Source organism: Xenia sp. Carnegie-2017, unplaced genomic scaffold (genome assembly GCF_021976095.1).
Source record: "Xenia sp. Carnegie-2017 unplaced genomic scaffold, XeniaSp_v1 HiC_scaffold_14, whole genome shotgun sequence".
Classification (NCBI taxonomy): domain Eukaryota; kingdom Metazoa; phylum Cnidaria; class Anthozoa; order Malacalcyonacea; family Xeniidae; genus Xenia; species Xenia sp. Carnegie-2017.
In genome coordinates, this window is record NW_025813447.1 from 7106864 (window position 1) to 7118924 (window position 12061).

Genomic DNA, 12061 nt, shown 5'->3' on the forward strand with positions numbered 1-12061 from the left:
AAGAGATTGCTGTTTTTAAACGCACAAATAAAGGAAGAATTCACAACTTTTACTGTCCATAAAAGTAATAAACAATTGTTGCAACTTCTCAAAAAATGAAAGGGTCTTGAATGATTTTTCCAAAAAAAATACAGCGCTATTGATTATTTACACAAAACATGGTCATGCATTGCCTCTTATTTAGTGAAAAATACAAAGTAAGAAAACAACAAAACTATTTGAGATGATTATATATAACGAGTGAAATACACACAACTTGGAGGAACAAAAGTACCTTGAACAAAAATGGCGACAACTGAAAAAATATAGCTTTGAAGCTTTAACTTGTTCAATTCTTTTCATTCTTCTTTGCTATGACTTTATTTTTTATGAACCAGTTTTCCTTCTTAGATACACTTAAACACGTGGTTACTTAAGATAAAAAATTGAAATTATCAATTATTAGAAAGTTTAGTTTTGTAGCTAAATGTTGAAAACAACAGACAGTAATAAAAAGTTATATAAAGTTATTTAAATAAATTCGCTTTTTCCAAATTAGTTCCTTTAAATGATTACCCTTTTCAATTTAGACACATCATTTTAGATTGAATAATGCACCAACCTTGCACGAGTCTATAGTACTGCTTTTCTTGTTATCTATGTATTTGAGAATATTCTGTGAGATTTCCTGTGATTCATATTCATCATCTAATTTCTCCGCAATCCAACGGCCCACGTCAAGTTCATCACAAAGACCAACTCTACGTAGCATTGCTTTCCCCTCGTCAGTATTAAGTTTGGAATCATTGTCAAGAGCAAACACAGCCAGTTTAAAGTCGCGTTGATGACCGCTTTCTGGCAATCCAATTTTAGTCTTGATGCACTGAATAAAAACAGACAGTGGTAGTTTAAGGGGTCGAACTGTGGTCATTTGTGTGATAAATAGTCACTACAAATTAAGGTGTTGTGAGAAATTCACGATTGTAGCTTTCATTGTATTCTGCGTACTTATGTTCTCTTAATCAAAGTGAAGGTAAAAACCGTGAAAATAAAACTTCAATTATTTTGGTTGAAGATTTCAAATTTCGGTCGAACAGTGCTAAGGTAGAATTCTGCCTTAGGTCCAGTGTGTATTTTTCTTGAGTGCATTACATTAAGACATTTTGTAAAAAGTAAGGTGGTTGTGATCAAAAATTACTGTAGATCTTTCATAAATATATCTTATGCAAACCATACTTCCAATTGACTCTCCACTCTGGCTTTTATTGTCTCCATGCCACAATCACCTCCTTCCCCATTAATTCAGCAAAGAGTCTATCAGCTAATGTTAGACAAATAAGAACGGGAACATTTTCCTTCTCAAGTATGGAAAGCCATTTTTTCGTTGATTCTGTATGGACTTTCCTAAAACGGCGAGATTTTCATATACTGACATAGAATGCTCACAAGCTCTTACTGCCTTCAGTAATTCAGATAAAATTTTTTTACAAAATGTCGATTTCAAGAGTAGGTAAGTTGAAAAAAGGTGTACATAATATCATTCGTCCCCAGGAGGCTTTTTATCAGCTTATTAATTCTATGAATCAAACATGTGTTGAGAAGACATCTTATATGACGGGAATCAAAACAATTTACGGAAATATTTTTGGTTGAAAAAAGTATTTCAAGAAAAGCTTCGTCACCAGTAATCGACAACAAATACGACAATCCGAGTCAAACAAAACAGCAATTCAGCAATTTTCGGAATTGACTCATCACGATCATCAACACCAGGAAAATCAATGACATCCAAACCTTTGATGTGTTCATCTAAGTTATAAATCAAAGGAATTTGATTTATAATCATTTGTAATCATGAATTTGATGTACGTCTTTCATCAGTTGTTCCACTCGCTGTCTAACGTAGAAAGATCAATTTTCATGGATGTTCTCAAAACAAATGTTTCAAAAGATCAATATTATGGGGGTATTTTCATGAAGCATATTTTATTTCAGAAAAAGTAACAGAAGTTCTTACCTGTACTTCAAACATGGAGCTGACAAACTTTGATTTCCCAGAATTAACCAGTCCCACAACACCGACTGCGCACTGCTTGGCTAAACTCTCTCTAAGGTAATTGATCATCAATGACCATCTGATCCATCGGGCAATCAGTGGACGGTACTCATATGGCACTAGCGTCAAAGTTTCTTCCTCAAAGTTAGCATTCCATTGTTGAAGAATATTTTCAATTGGAGTGTTGTGAAAAATGTTCCTCTTCTTGCATTGGCGCTCAAGTTGGCGTTCGAGAGAATAACTGATGTAACTCTTGTTGCATGTAACTCCTTTCTTCATGCTACCCACAAGAAAGTTTAACTTTTCGTCGTAGTCAGGAAACTCGAGTTCCTCGGAAGGAAATATGTACTCCCGAAAATCGTTAATGCGACGAGAGAATTCAATGACAATTTTTCCAAACCTTCCAGATGATCTTACCATTTGCTGCAAATAGTTAAACGGCACAATCAACAATGCCCACACAGACAAACCCCTTGAGTCGGCATCGTGTCTGGCAAATTCATCAACGTACTTGTCGTTACCACCTTGCTCGAGAGGGATGTGAACTTGGGATTGCATGAATTCACCAAGTAGAGCATTGCAAGTCTCAAACTCAATAAGCAAGTCATCTAAAACGTTCAGCATCTCGTTATTCGCGTTACAAAAAGAGCTCTCCACATTTAGTTTTTCACTCAGTTGTTGGAGTCTTTCTTTACCATCGACTAGCAATGTGATTGGAGCTTTACTACAACGAATCTTCGTCTTGCTTTCGCCAAACTTATCCGAAGATGGATAAATCACCTGTAGGTCTGTCTCACATGCAGGAAAAGTTGTTCTTTTTGCACTTCCTCCGAATCTTGGTCGAGGAACGTCTTCATGAAGAAGAGAAACAAGAAGTGCATTAGTCTTATTCAGTAAGTACTTAATATCACCCCATCGCAACATAGGATTGGGTCGTAGTTCCGTATTTCTTGAGCAAAAAAAATTAATCTGTTCCGTTTCCATGTGGGCGATTTGCATGAAGTCGGTGTTTTATAAAATCGATTAACGAAAAAATTGTATTTCTCTTCAAAAGATACATCGGAAGGCAATGCTTTCATACATGAAAGTCCATGACGTATGCGAAAAAAGGCAATTTTAGTGGTTTCATTAAAACCAGAGACAGCCAATGTCTTTAGATCGATATTGCCTGCGGAAACTATTTCACAGCAGTCTAACATAACGTTTAAGCTGCTTTCTCCCATAGCATAAAAAAGACTTTCAATTGGCACCACTGATACAGCGTTCTTAAAAAAGTCCTGGATGGATTTCATTCTGACAGATCTATCAGCGTCATGACGTTTTTCCAACAGAGCACTGAGATACGCCAATTCAATTATCTCGCTGGGACGATGCTTTGCAAGTTGCTGTTGCCTTTTTGTGACTGTGTACGTCTAAAAAGCAATTATGAATTGAAATATAAAGTTAAAAATTGGTTTTTAGGAAATCAACATAACCTTTTTTTACTAACCGTGGTTTTTGCTTTAACCTGGAATGCAGGGAGATGTTTGCTGCATTGAAAATGCGTTCTCAAACGAACGTTAACTTGATCTTCGTGGCAAATGCTCTTTACTTTGATTGTTGTCTGAATTTCTGATCCAGAAGATTTCATAACGTCTACAGGTAGATTCCTACCAGGAAATTCGACATTCTCGATGGATAACTGATACACGAACCACATCTCATTCCCAAATACTTTGATGATGACCTCCTCACCGATATTTTCGAAACGAACGCCAGTTACTTCGGGGACAATTTTATTTGATGCTGTGGCCCATTTCGTATTTTCTTTGAATGGCTTGAGATCAGGAAGACTTTGAAGCAAAGCCAGCTCAACCTCGTGGATATATCTCTCAAAACTATGCTGAGAATACAAATGTGATACAAATATTAAAATAACAACATAATGACAATTCCCATTCCATGTGGGCACTGCTTGAGTCGTATCATTCGGATATGTATAAAATACACTCAAGGGCGTATCTAGAACGTTAATTGGGGGGGGGGTATATTCATCTACTCAGTTTTGCCATACTGATTTCTTTTGAAATTCAATTCACTTTCAAAATAAATCAGTAGGGCACAACGGAATATATGAATTTGCACCCCAATTAACGTTCTAGTTTCGCCTCTGAAGACACTTACATTAACGACGTATTGCCGACCTAATTCAGCCAATGAGTGACCAATTATTTTTAGTTGATTGACAGCTTTAGATGCAGGCAAAATTTTATATTTTACATCCTTTAAAGAATTGTCAATAATGCAATATGATCCAAAGATGTCCAAACGGCGGAATGTGATGAAGCTGTTCACCATCGGATTGGAGTCTTCAAAAAAATCAAGAATCATTTTACCTAAATCCATCCAAATTGCCTAGGAAAAGTAGAAACATTGTGGGTGAAAAGAAAGTATTACAGTCGACATTCCCGAGCCCATCCTTGCACCTTATATGATAGACAGCTAGGTCATAAGAAGAAATTATACATAGATATGGGGACGTAACAAGCGGGGATAGAAGTGGGTGAGGTAGTGGCATGACAACTCCAATTTATGAAAAACGGTCCGTAAAAAATTTTATAAGATTGATGGTCGTCAACGTTTTGAACAAAAGCAAAAAACACTTGTTTAATTCATGCAAGAACGAAAAGAGAAAATAGAAGTTGGACCAGCAATGTTGTACGGTATAGGGACATCAAGCAAGACAAAAGACCAAAATTTGGGTTAAAGAGATAAAGATGCCAAGACTCTTTGACGGGGAAAAAGAAGACACAAGTAATTAAACTCGATTTTTACCAAAAAACTGAGAATTCATTTTAAGCATAATATCTCGAGACGTATAACGAGACAATTGGGAAAAACAAAAAAAGGGTGGTAGGGAGTGGGGGGTTTTATTCATCTGTGTGTGACATGCTGCATTAAGTTCCTTGTAATCCCATACAAAAAAATTCAATGGCTGCGCGAAAACATGGTGACGATAAAAATATTTTATATACCTTTATGCTTTGTTGAATGATTTTCAACGGTTTCTCTGTTATTTTCTTTACTAAATTCCACAGCTCGTTCTAAATGAGATTTATTCAGCAACAAGAATATACCAATTATTTGATAACTGTAAAATATACTTGTATTGCCAATAGTTCGACAAAAAGAAGAGGCGTTTTATTTTTTTACATAATTATTTTTACAATCAAGTCGGTCCTGAGAAACAGTAAACGAAATCTTAAACCGCTAGAGAATGCCAACATAATACTTGTAGTTTACCTCCAAATATGAACCGTTTAATGCCCCGAATAGCTTTGGAATAAAATCACCCTTTTGAACGATATGATAAAAGCATTCCTTTGCTCCAGGTATTGACTCGACATAATCCTTGAATGTACTGTCCGCCAATGGCATAAGACCAAACGTAATACATTTGAGGTGATCTTTCAAATACGATTCACCTTGCTCTTTGAATTTTTCCAGCAAAAAGATCAGAACTAAAGATGCGATGGCTCCACCACTTGAGTGCCCTTAATGAGGAATAAGCAAATCACGTGTAATGCATTTTCGCTATATTGGACGTTCAGTGCGAGTCAGCCCGCAAAATTTAGTCTTGCTAAGCAAATTTAAGATCATTAAGACCATTGTGCCTGCACAGTGCACAGAGCAGGCCTAATAAGCAGGCCGGTTACGCCATTGGTAAAACAGTATTTTATTCTACATGAATGTGTATGTTATATTAATTTTTCCACGATGCTCTAAATAGTTTTTCCATTTTTTTTGTTACGACAAGGAAGCAATTTAAAACATACAGGTATCTGCGAAATGCAGAAATATGCAACGCCTACGCATGTGTTGCGAATAATTCAAGGTAAAACACAAATAAAAGCCCTTTCTCAAGACTGGATCTATGCTCCGAAGCCCAAATTAATGGTCTTTATTTGTATGTATACATTTCGCACATTTACCTGAAAAAATAATTCGTTTCTGTTGCATGAATGCTCTTGCGAAATACTTCAGAGGGATTTTTTCAGATTCCTTTTTCACATCTTCAAAAAGATAAATATAATATGAGTACATGAAATGCCGTTCACGTAAAAAAAAAACGAAACATTTCATCTTTGCTTCAAAATCATTTGTAAAATATTCGTGTAAAGTTACTTCTTATTTATGCGCCTGCACAAAAGAGTCTTATTCGTCATCTGTTGCTGCACCGATAGAAAACATAATGTCTCGACGGTTTTTTTACCGTTAGCAATGATACAGTTAAACTTCAATCACCCTGAATTACATGAATAAATTCCTCCTCGATGGGTATTTTGAATTCTGGGGATTGTATACGACGACAATCCTTTGAAGCTGACGTAGATAACATCACCACACTCCGCTATCACATATTTAGGAACGTCCTCGTTTTCATAAGAAACATAAACATTGCTAAGTAAATGTTCCTTGTCCAATTCTTCAAGGTCGTGCATTCTATATTCGGGGTCTTTGCAATTGTACGCGAGATGAACACAAAGTAAAGAATGGTGAATGTGGATAGGATCGAAAAGAGCTGTTCTAGCTATCATGGTTTCGAGATCAGATATAGATTTTGCTTCTTCTTCATTCTTAACTACAAGGGTCTTTTTCAAACTCAGTATATTTTTTTCGATCTGTTTCTTGATTTCGACAAGGGAAGACTTAAACATTTCTTCACCGAAAAGGGACTTGTCCAGCTCAATGTATACATACTCCAGAAACTTGTCGCAGGTGCTTCCATTGATGTGCTTTGCAGCTTCCGTATGCCTCAAAGCGAGGGAATCCTTTAAGGTTTGTTGAAGCGCCATTGAAAGCGATTTGACTTTTTGGTTGAGCTCAATTTCGTTGTTCCAAATGAGCCCAAATTCATTTTCTTTTATCTTTGTCAAAGGCGCGACAAGAGGTTGTATCGCTTTGTTAAATATGTCCTCAAAGATCTTCAGCGCGGTTGGATCAATATCAAGAGGAAGGCAAGCATTCAAATCTTTCTCTTCGCAGAGATCACTTTCATCCATTGTGAAACGATTTGAGGAAACTTTTCAAAACGTGCAAAGTCAGAGAAAGCGTTTTCTAGCCGACAAACTTTTTGCTGTAAGGCAGTAGCTTTTTAGTTAATTCCAACCATGAACACAAAATTTAACTTTCTGCTTAGCTGGGTACTTTTAATTATTCGAGAAAAGAAAGTTTGATAGGTTTCATGCGTAACGACAATGTGAAGGCGTGCTGTGAAGGAATTCGTCTCCTATTTTCAGTATTAAGATCAAATTTTTCCATTTTGCAGTTTTCACAATTTTCCAAAACAACTCAAATAATAGTCCGTTGCCTGTGGCCTCAAAACATTTACTTTCGTAGTCACCATCACGGTGTTAAATTTTATGAACGATAGTCTATAGTTTTCGACATGCTGAATTCGAATTTCTTTGTTCCTACTCACCAAAACCTGCAGTTTTTTAGAATTTTGACGATGAAGATCGCTCCCGTTTTGCTGTTTAGGCGACCTTTTTACATGAAAATAATTAGTATTCATTTTCTTTTAATGGTACGCTCTGACACAACCACACAACCAGTTTGTTTTATGGACATAGTAAAGTGTTCAGTTGTAAGCTTCTGTCAGAAGATGCCCAAGCTGTCATAGCTCTTCGAGAACTTGGAGAATATTTTGTAAGCACTAAAGAACTTCACATAAGTGTGGAGGAGGTAAAATGTAAGATTTTCCACTCAATGTCTGGCATTGACATTAACATGGCTAGGTACAACTTGCCTCCTAATGAAGATTTTCTGGAGAAACACATCAAACGTGTCAATTACCAAGCAGCAATATGGAAATCGTCACTGTGCCCCGCCAAATACGTCCAACCATGGATGGAAAATTGACAAAAATAAGTCTATCTCCATTGATTGGATAAATGGCAGTTGTGCACCAATCGATGAGCTAAATATTTACAATTGTACGTAAATGCACTGCTGGTTGCTTAAAAAAATAGATGTTCGTGTAAGAAAGCATCCATTTTTTGCACTGAACTCTGTTAATGCCTTTCGTGCTTTAATACAACAGAAGAATAGGAAACAGAAGTGTATGGAGTGCTTTTTATGCAAAAATTACAGACGAAGAATTCTCAAGTGACAATAAAGTAAATGAACAGTGAAAATTAACAAGTACCATCACGATTTCACATCTTTCTCGATTGAACCTTGTCTTCGTATTATAACACCTCTTTATTAAATAATTCGTAAATTGATTTGGCCTTGTAGCAAGCTTCAATATTCTGTCAACTTGTATAATCTTTCTTACAAGAAAATTGTGTTTCGCTTTGTTTACCTCTCTAAATACTGTGAGCCCACGATTCGGCTCAAAATAAGAGCGGTATTGCTATACTTTATGTAAAAAGGTCGCCTAAACAACAAAACGGGAGCGATCTTCATTGTCAAAATTCTAGCACCGCGATGGTGGCTACGAAACTTTATTTCTAAGGACATTTTGAGGCCACAAGCAACGGACTATAAAACCGAATAAGTAAATAAGAGAAACCATAAAAATATACCACACAAATCCATCAAAATTGAAGATGATGAAAAGTATTAACAAAATTTTTATTCGCTCGACTATAAACAACTTTCCTGACTTCCCAATGAACTATTTAGTTCTTAGTTCAATGACAACTAATGAAACGCACAATGCAAACAAACGAATACCTATTCCACTGTTAACTCAACTGCATGGACGAGCCGGGAAGTTATGAAATAAGAAACAAAAAAATTACTTATTGAATTCGCTTACGGATAGTTTCTTGGCAAATTGCAAAGCCATCGATAAATGAAATCAAAAACGATTGTTTTTGTTTTCTTTAATTTTAATGCTGTTTACCATTCGCGGTAAAACTTGGATGCATTTTGTCACTGATGAGAAAAATGATATAAGCAATCAGAATGCAGATACGACGTTTTTCACTAGTGAAGAAAATGATATATCCAATCAGGTCCTCGGAAATTTTAGGCATATCATTTTTATTTTACCGCTTTGTTGCTCATAAATTTCAATACTCGTATGATAAGACACAATATCACACAAAACATCTTTCGATTATACTATAAATACCAAAATTGGCAAGTTCATAAAAAATAGCTGTAGTATGCATACATAGCAGGTCTTGTTCACTAAACGTGTCTTTACTAAATTAACTTTACTGGTCATTACAAACTGCTTTCGTTAGCTACGATCTGACATTTAACATTGTTCACGTGTGGTTAAAAAAAAAGAGTTGACTTTTTTCGTTTGAGCTTAAGCGAGATTTATCATGATATAACTAGGAACAATTCATATATGTGGACAAGTATTAAAAAAAATAAAAGAACAAAAAACTACAAAAAATGGCAATTTTACAATCAAGCATTATACAAACAATACGCCTACTAAACTTCATTTCTGGGTTTCTTCACAATTTCTTCTTTTTGCTCTTCTCTTGTGCGCTGGAATGAAAATAGGCCATATCTTAACAAAATAAACTCAAACATGAAGAATGGAATTTAAAGAAAAATATACATTCTTCGGTGGATTCTTCATAAAAAAATAACAAGCAAACATAAAAATGCAAAAGAAAACAATAAATGATAGTAAAAATTGATCTCTCCAAGCTTGTGAAAAAGACCTATTGAATAAATTGGTATAAACGCATTGGCCTTTTATGGCAGCATGCTGCTACAGCAAAGTTAGCAGACCACAGCCTTTTCATTATCTACCAACACGGCAACACTGCATGTGTCCGTTAAGGTGAAGTAAACACGATGAGTTTATCCTGGTGCTGTGCATTAAGCTACATGTTGTTGTTTATATATATGTACAACTCCAATGTGTTACACAAAGAAAGATATTCCAAATAACATTTAAAATTACTTTGCATGAATGCGACTTTAACGTGCTGCTTTTCTTTTTCTGTAAGTATTTGAGGAGATTTTGTGAGAGATCTTGTGATTCGTATTGATTTTCTAATTTCGCTGCAATCCAATGACCCACGTATAATTCATCACTAAGACCAACTTCACGTAACTTTTCTTTCGCCTCGTCAGAATTGAGTTTGGAATCGTTGTCAAAAGCAAACACAGCTAGTGTAAAGTCACGCTGATGACTTTTTTCTGACGACCCAATTATGCTTTTGATACTCTAAATATGATATCAATTTTCACTTCCTTGCGTCAAGAAAGGCAAGAGATCATTTTCCTACCTCCAGTTCACGATGCATTTCAGCTCTTATTGTGGTTATATTATTATCACAATTGTCTCCCCATAGTTCGGCAAAAAGTTTGTCAGCAAATGTAAGGCAAACAAGAACAGGAACGTTTTCTTCCTCAAGTATAGAAAGCCATTGTTTTGTTGATTCTGTATGAGCCTTTCTAAAAATGTTATTGAAAAGTTAATAACATTGCGTAAGTACCATGAGAAGAGAGTTTTTAACCAAACACAGCTCTTTCACAGCATCAAAACAATGATACCTGTAATCGACCACGAACACAACAATCCGAGTTAAACTTAACAACAATTTTGCCATTTCGGGAGTTGACTCATCACGATCATCCACACCAGGAAAATCAACGACGTCCAAACCTTTGATATGTTCATGCAAGTTGTAAATTAACGGAACGGTGGTACGTTTTCGATCGGTTGTCCCAATCACCGTCTGTACAACATCAATAAGAAATGTATTTGAGCCCATAAACAATGGAACTTTGCTGACTTATAAGCACTGCATTACATATACCAGTAATAATATACTTCTAAATAATATACAATTGGTTGCGTTGCCAGCCCGCTTATTTAGTACTGCATGCGTTTTTTTTCTGTCCACAGAAATTGACAAAAAAAACACACAGCAGTAGAATTAGCATAGTGATCGGGCATTGAAATTTTACAATAGGTTAATTTCCTGAAGGTTTTAATTTTTTTCTGTATATTATATGCTTTAAACCAGGGTCTCCAAACTTTACAGCCAGAGGGCCACATGAACTTTCATCTAGCATGTTGAGGGCCGAAGAATATAAAAAATTTCCACGTTATCCTTCAGCTTTTTAAATTTCACAATGTGCTTGAAACGGAAGTTGGGAGAAAAATTGACGTAAGCCACTCTTGCTAGTTGGCTTGCGACATAACGTGAACTTTCTGCACAAAGTTTATTTGGTTTAATAATATTTTTTCTTAAGTGGCTCTGCGGGCCGGATTGAGAGGCCCAACGGGCCGCATCTGGCCCGCGGGCCGTAGTTTGGAGACCCCTGCTTTAAACCATAGAGAATGCTCATGTTCAATCAAAGGCATTTTTTAATGCGGAGAGCAGTGAGCCAAAGGTTGACTTGCTAATAATGTAGAAGTAGAAGTGGCGTAGGAACAGATTTAAATTAGGGTGCTGAAATCGATGATTAGTTGACAAAACCTTTATTCATTTAAGCTTTAGGGGGCTATGCAGCTTTCAAATATTCCAGAGCCTTGTACAAACACAGCACTTGGAGCAAGTTGTGAAGTCTTTATTATTTAGTTGTACTTCATAACGATACACATCGGTACAAGCAATGCAACAATCAAGTATGTCACAATCAACATTTTACACAAAACAAAATTTAACTGATAACCGGAACGATTGGGTTCATTGTCAGCATCGTATTATTGCCAGCATCGTATTCTAGTACAATGTCAGTAGTTAGTAGATTTTGGAATGTTAACCTTCATTTTCAGGGTGGGCTAAGCCCCCTCCAATGACCAACTTTAAGAGGGTTCTCCCCCCTCTATTTCCTTCACCTATGGTCGATTGATGGTTTGACAAAAAAAAACATTTTTTCTGTCCATCTTATTAATAAATTATTCTACTTGCATCAAGAAATTTAAGAAATTTTAAGGCAGAGCTTAAGACGCTGGAGTCAGGGCTGTAGTAGATAATTGAGGGGGACTCAAATTCATTATAACATGCATGTGTGATTATGACCCCCCCCCAGTTATATAGATAGTACTATACAGCC

The 12061-nt window shown here is 36.0% G+C and overlaps 2 protein-coding genes across 4 annotated transcripts; both read right to left on the minus strand.

Moving 5' to 3' along the window:
- Window positions 1-88: 88 nt before the first annotated feature.
- Window positions 89-3105, minus strand: LOC124433725. Of its 3 annotated transcripts, XR_006944587.1 has the most exons (4): window positions 1997-3105; window positions 1216-1788; window positions 602-862; window positions 89-411 (listed from the first exon to the last, which is right to left on the minus strand). XR_006944587.1 is itself a non-coding variant. In XM_046983512.1 (2 exons), the coding sequence occupies exons 1-2, from the start codon at window positions 3032-3034 to the stop codon at window positions 1832-1834; spliced, it is 1083 nt and encodes a 360-aa protein (XP_046839468.1). In that variant the 5' UTR covers window positions 3035-3105; the 3' UTR covers window positions 1819-1831. The 3 variants fall into 3 exon arrangements, 1 of the variants encoding a protein (XP_046839468.1); XR_006944586.1 differs by having other exon boundaries at window positions 89-862; XM_046983512.1 differs by lacking the exons at window positions 89-411; window positions 602-862; window positions 1216-1788 and adding an exon at window positions 1819-1876.
- Window positions 3059-7164, minus strand: LOC124435163. The gene is made up of 8 exons (XM_046985113.1): window positions 6330-7164; window positions 6007-6087; window positions 5318-5568; window positions 5050-5118; window positions 4199-4429; window positions 3525-3917; window positions 3171-3447; window positions 3059-3078 (listed from the first exon to the last, which is right to left on the minus strand). The coding sequence occupies exons 1-8, from the start codon at window positions 7075-7077 to the stop codon at window positions 3059-3061; spliced, it is 2070 nt and encodes a 689-aa protein (XP_046841069.1). The 5' UTR covers window positions 7078-7164.
- Window positions 7165-12061: the final 4897 nt, after the last annotated feature.

Bases quoted from the DNA above. Each gene is read 5' to 3' on its own strand.
- LOC124433725 (XM_046983512.1), bottom strand. From the start codon at position 3,034: ATGCAAATCGCCCACATGGAAACGGAACAGATTAATTTTTTTTGCTCA. The intron at 1,877-1,996 runs GTAAGAACTTCT...TTTCTACGTTAG, and splicing joins GCTCCATGTTTGAAGTACAG to ACAGCGAGTGGAACAACTGA.
- LOC124435163 (XM_046985113.1), bottom strand. From the start codon at position 7,077: ATGGATGAAAGTGATCTCTGCGAAGAGAAAGATTTGAATGCTTGCCTT. The intron at 3,918-4,198 runs GTAAGTGTCTTC...TTGTATTCTCAG, and splicing joins GTCGGCAATACGTCGTTAAT to CATAGTTTTGAGAGATATAT. The intron at 3,448-3,524 runs GTTAGTAAAAAA...ATTGCTTTTTAG, and splicing joins AGGTTAAAGCAAAAACCACG to ACGTACACAGTCACAAAAAG.